This window comes from Pinus tabuliformis, chromosome 7, assembly GCF_031772625.1.
Source record: "Pinus tabuliformis cultivar Carrire ecotype Pingquan chromosome 7, CPIR1, whole genome shotgun sequence".
Classification (NCBI taxonomy): domain Eukaryota; kingdom Viridiplantae; phylum Streptophyta; class Pinopsida; order Pinales; family Pinaceae; genus Pinus; species Pinus tabuliformis.
The window spans coordinates 1651598535-1651604777 of NC_142293.1; the positions used below are offsets into that span (position 1 = coordinate 1651598535).

The window sequence follows — 6243 nt, forward strand, 5'->3', positions numbered from 1 at the left end:
TTGTTTATATATAAATGAATGTGATAAATAATAATGATGAACTTATTCGAATTGGAATAATCTCAACATAGAGGAACTTATTAGAATTGGAATAATCTCAAATCCCTAGGAAATTGGTGGGTGGGGAGACACATGGAATGAATCTAATTTTTTTAATTTATTAAAAATAATCAACCATTTTGATAAATAACATTTTCTTATATATAAATGAATGTTATAAATAATAATGCAGAACTTATTAGACTTGGAATAATCTCAACATGTAGGAACTTAATAGAATTGGAATAATCTCATATCCTTAGGAAATTGGTGGGTAAGGAACAATGTTGAATATATTTTTTTTAATTTATTTAAAGTCAATGCAACCTAACGAACTCTATAATACACTACAGTCATTGATAAGTATTAAGAAGAAGCATATGCTGAGCATATTCCCTTGAGAATCAATCTAAGCCCTCAATTAAAAAGAAGTCAACAAACCTCCTTCCATCTAAATTTCATATATATATGTCTATCGACCAATTAGTTTTACTTGAAAGCACTATAAAATGTAGTCTCACTCTAACTCTGTTTTCTTTATTGGTTGTTATATTACAACCCAAAATATTTCACTTTTTCACTCTCAAAAAATATTTCACTCTGACTCTCAATTATAAACAAATAAAACCCAAAATATTTAACTTTCACAATCAAAAAATATTTTACTGTGACTCTCAATTATAAACAAATTATTTCCAATGTCCATATGAAATAAGATAATTTAATATCAACTTTTAAAGTAATTAAAATTAAAAAAAAAAAAAGTTTATATTATTTATATTTCATCAATCAATTAAATACCTAAATAAAATCTATTAGTATCCATGTTAACTAATTTATTTTAATATAAATTTAGAAAAAACATAAACAAATATATATATATATATATATGGCAACAAAAATTTTCAATGTGAAAAGAGAAAAAGTAAATGTAAATAAAAATATTCAAATCCTTCTTTGACATGTATAATTAATTCAATTTTTAATATAAAATTAATAAGTAACATTTGAAAAATATTAATAACAATTAAAAAAATTATATATACATCATAAATAAAACATCTCAATATATAAAATTAAGTAATAAAAAAAAAATTAATATAAACAGTATAATTCATAAATAAAATATCTCAAAAATCATGTTAACTAAATTATTTTAATATTAACATTTATATATGTGATTTTTAATAATAATAATGTCAATTTAAATTCTTATTGTTATAATATTTCAAATCTCATTATTTTATATTTTCATATTTTATTAAAAACTAATTTTGAATATAACAAATATTGGAACAACATGTTTAAGTTAATTTATTTATATATTCACAAAAAAAATCAATACCACTCTTTATCAAGATCTTCACCCAACCCTCAATAGAGGGGATGTAAGACAACAACATTAATGTTGCGAGGACATTCAACATAAAAACAAATGGAGAAAAGACTAAGATCAAATCATTAATACGAAGAAAAATAAAGTTATGTTATAAAGCAAGGGTGTGGAAGAATACACTTGGAGATGGAGGGGTTTACACTCTTTACTTTTAGGAGTCCAATCATAGAGCTGCACGTTGAACAAAGCCTACCACACAATTGCCATTTGCATCACATTGCAGCAACGTGTACATGTAGAACGACAAAAGGGCGTCGTTTTTCACGTTCCAAATCCGTTTTGGGTCCACGTGACCCCAATCTGTTAAAGTAAACCCATCAAATGTAGGCAACTCCTATTTCTTACCCCATAGAAAAGTTAATGCAATCTGACATGTTAGGGGAATAGCAGTTTCCTTGCATTTATATTTCCCTCAAAGTTGACTTTGGCACTTTAGCAACAAAAAAACTGCTATTCCCCTTGCATGTCAGAGTGCATTAACTTTTCTATAGGGTAAGAAATAAGAGTTGCCTCAAAAGTATCAGATATATCTTACTGAAAAGGACAACACACTTGAAGTTCGGAACACGCCTGGTGCCTACTCTTTGTGGTTGGTAGGAAGATTCATGCGAAGCTTCTAGACGTGCCCACGCGGCATCCAAGATCCGGCGACACTGCGTAGGAAGGAGTTTTGGATACGCGTAAACGGAAGCAACCCATCCGTCCTTTAAATCCACACCACCATAACACACTCCTCATCAGGAATCTCAGCTCAAGAATTCGTATCTGATTTAGCTCCTCAGGCTTGCAAGCAATTTTCACTTTACTAAAGCACTCTAATTCGCCTCGGATTGCAGTTTACCCTGGTGCTGCCCTTAGGGTTTGTTGCAGATTAGGGTTTTCGTTTCAATATTGTATTCTCCAGACAATTTGACTCTGAAAATGGCGATTCAGAAGACGACGGTCACAACTGATAGGAAGTGGCTAGAAATTGCCCCTCCGCGGAGAGTATGTGCGGGAAGACGGCGGCCTTTGGAGAAAACACTGCGGCCAATCGCAGAAGAGCGCAGTCTCAGTAATGGCGAGCTCCTGGATGGCCTTTGCCCTACTTTTCCTGCCGTCAGTGGCTTGAGGGCGGAGGGCGATAATGAAAGATTTGCGTCAGCGGGGTGCTAAAAATTTTCTCTGCAGGTCCCGTAATCTTTTTGAACGTCTTGAAAATCAGGAAGCTGTTTATGGGAATCGATGCCTGATCCGGATAATCCGTCTGTATCGGACTGATTCTCCTGTAATTACCCAAATTTGTAAGATATTTTCCCATATCCTGTTTATGGGAATCGATGCCTGATCTGGATAATCCGTCTGTAACGGACTGATTCTTCTGTAATTAACCAAATCTGTAATATATTTTTTACTCTTACGAAATTACGAAAATATGTTCAGAAATGCATGGATTTGTATTCTGAAATGTTAGTCTCATTTCCGCTGACATCTATATGATTAGCATTATTTGAAGATTAAATTGGGGTTTAATTATCAAGCCATAAAATTATTAATATCTTCCGGATCGACAATTTTGTGCAACGTCCATGGTGGAAATTTCAACTCATCGCTGGGTGTGTTCCAGGCGCAGCAGGGGATTTAGGCTTAGGCTTAAGTGTTTGTAACTGCAATGCACTTTTGGGAAATCAGCCCCTGTAATTTCCAGCGTTGATGCGGGCTTTTTAAAATTTTCATTGTGTGCAGAGCATATCTCTAATGAGACCTGGCGACAGCAATGTCTCTTTACGAATCTCAACATGGCCCACAATGTTTGGAGCCACTTTGCCCATAATGTATAACGTATAAAAGCTATTTGAATTAATTATGGGTTATGTTTAAAGAAAAGTGAATTAAACGTATTATGGATTATTTTTTATAAAATGTATATTATTTCTAGTCCAAACCAAGATAGATCCACGTTTGAGGTCAAGAGGGATTAAGAGGAATTTCACAAAAGTAGATTCGCTCAAATATAATGCTGTAATGAAATCATTTGAATTCTTTAATTAATGTAAGTGGTTTATGTCTTTAATAAATTTAGAATTTAATGAGTTAGAATTCATTTATCATAGATATTAATGTATTTATTTTTTTTAAAACCTGATAAATTTATATTTCATTTGAATTCTTTAAATTTCATTTGAATTCTTTAATTAATTGTTAAGTGGTTTATGTCTTTAATAAATTTAGAATTTAATGAGTTAGAATTCATTTATCATAGATATTAATGTATTTATTTTTTTAAACCTGATAAATTTATATTTAGTATTTTATTTTTAAAATTTAGTGATATTGATATTTATTAACATTTACTATTAAATGGTTGTACTTCGAATTATAAAGTGAGATAATGTCACTTAACTTATATTCAATTGGTCTCATTCATGCTACACAATATTTTCTTAGTGTTTGAATATATAAAAAAGTTTGTTAGAAATAACTAATATAATTATGTAAAAATCACATTAATTGTGGGTGGATTTATATACATTAAGATTCATATTTTATGAAATATTTTTATTTTCAAGATTAAAAACTAATAATAATTAAATAAATTATAGCTTTATTATTATGGTTAATTACAAAAATAATTAATATATGAAGGGTTTTTTTGTATTTTTGTTTTTAGGAAAAATAAAAGATGTGTAATTTTATTTATTATGAGGAAAAATAAAATTTTATTTTGCACATACTATAAGCATTTCTAAAAAAATGTCTCTCTAAAAATAGAAATCTAATAACTTTTGAAAACCATACAACATAAGAAGATTAACGTGAAGTAACAATTCACACTTAGCTTATTTTTTTACCTTTCTTTTTTGGCACTTTATGTCAACCATCCAAACTTGGTTCAACAAGAACCAATGTCAATTTTCCTCCCAATTTCATATGAGAAACTTCTTATTCTCAGTTGAGCTCTTAGAAACATGAGCTCTTTTTGTGCCCCCTTTCCCATGTGTTGCCTAAAAACCTTCAGTTCAAGACCCTTCTAATAAGGCTGATAATTCCTAACTATTTAGCAACGCCCCCATCCCATTGGTTACTAAGCTGAGCCAAAACATCCACACTAGATTGGACAAGTAGGCTCTCCTTGATATCTTCTTCCTCATATTCTAAGAGTTGAGGATGTAAAAAATTCCATCCTTTGACATATTGGGCTCCCTCTTTTTTGATATCTTCATCTTCATCTTCTAAGAGTTGAGGATCTAAAACTGCAAACCTTTGACATAATGGACTGCCTCTATTTTTTTTTATTCTTACCCTGTGTACATGTGTTATGAAAATGACCATTCAAAGTTGTGTTTCAAAATTATGTGATATGATAGCCCTTTGCTAAGACCTATCTCCACACATATTCTAGCAAAAGTGAACACCACACATATTCTAGCAAAAGTGAAGATGTCTTTCTCTAATCTTTCTAGGTATTTTTTTTAGTTTTCCCAAAGTGTTTCTAATATCTTCATGGACTTGCTGATGTTATAAGGGAAGAGGGAGGTTTGCAAACCTCACCCATACTGCCATGATTGAGACGACCATAGTGTGGCATCAAACTATGGGAACCAAGGGGTGATTATGTCGAGGAGCACTTTACAGCCCAATGGTGTAATGTAGAAAGTTTGTCAACATTTTTACATGTAGGCTCAAGATGCTCAATTTATATGAATATGTTCAATTTATAAGGCATAAAAAATTTGTACAAATTTATATGCGAGCTAAATTAACTAATAGGAAATGGTTAAAAGTAATATAAAGCCCGGTATGGGGTAGATGTTGTAGTGTCTGTAAAAAGCTAAAAAAAATCAAATTCAATTTGTTATATTGTAATAATGATTGTGTAATATATATATATAAATTTAATTAGTAAGCATATTAAAACTTTAATGCTTACGATAAACTTAAAATATAAAAATAAATTTAACTGAGGATATTCACACCCACTTTACTATAGATATTATTAACTTGTAAATAGACTTTGTTACAAAACGATGGGCATATACCATGGCTCATCAATACCACATGCCAAAAAACCATCTCTCATTTCAAAATCAAAATATTTTATAAATATCTTATTTCAATTTAATTTTATAACATTTTGTTAGCTAAATCTAAAGAAAAACCCTCTATCCCATTAAATCACATAAGATATAAATAGTAGCTATAAATAAAAATCCATTTTACCATATAAATTAAAATAATAATCTTGTAACCATATTTAAATTTCATTAATAAGCACATAAAAACTTAATACTTACAATATAGCAAACTTTTTAACCATGGATATTCATCCCACTTTACCATGGATATTATTAATTTGTAAATAGACTTTGCTTTCAGGTCGTAAAAAGCTAGATTGCATTTATATCAGAAATATAAATAAAACATTATATCAGTACAGTTGTTCTTCATATATATGAAACTATACTTAGGAGAGGAATTAACACCAAAATTAACACCAGAAGGTGCTCCAGCCAGAACTGGAGGGAAAAACTGTTCCTCATATATGAGACTATTATAGGAGCGGCTAACACCAAAAAGAGTTCCCGTCAAGATTGATCAACATCTGAACAGAAACTATCAAGTGAAACAAAAACAAACAGCCATTAAAGAGCTGAATCTAAAATGGGCTCGCAGATCATAGAAAAATTGACTGCTGAGAAATAAAACAGATCATAACAATTTGCTCCCCGCAACAAGAAAGACGAAAACAAGCATGGAGAACCTGCGATCACTAGAAAATCAAGATTAGAGGATGATAAACTTCAGCGTCCAGAGAGAAGCATCTGAGC

At 30.6% G+C, this 6243-nt stretch overlaps 1 protein-coding gene across 1 annotated transcript; it reads left to right on the top strand.

Moving 5' to 3' along the window:
- Nucleotides 1–2121: 2121 nt before the first annotated feature.
- Nucleotides 2122–2848, top strand: LOC149254761 (uncharacterized). The gene has a single exon (XM_089457094.1). The coding sequence runs from the start codon at nt 2357–2359 to the stop codon at nt 2588–2590; it is 234 nt and encodes a 77-aa protein (XP_089313220.1). The 5' UTR covers nt 2122–2356; the 3' UTR covers nt 2591–2848.
- Nucleotides 2849–6243: the final 3395 nt, after the last annotated feature.

What these genes read in the sequence shown, in the direction of transcription:
- LOC149254761 (XM_089457094.1), top strand. Translation starts at nt 2,357, where the DNA reads ATGGCGATTCAGAAGACGACGGTCACAACTGATAGGAAGTGGCTAGAA.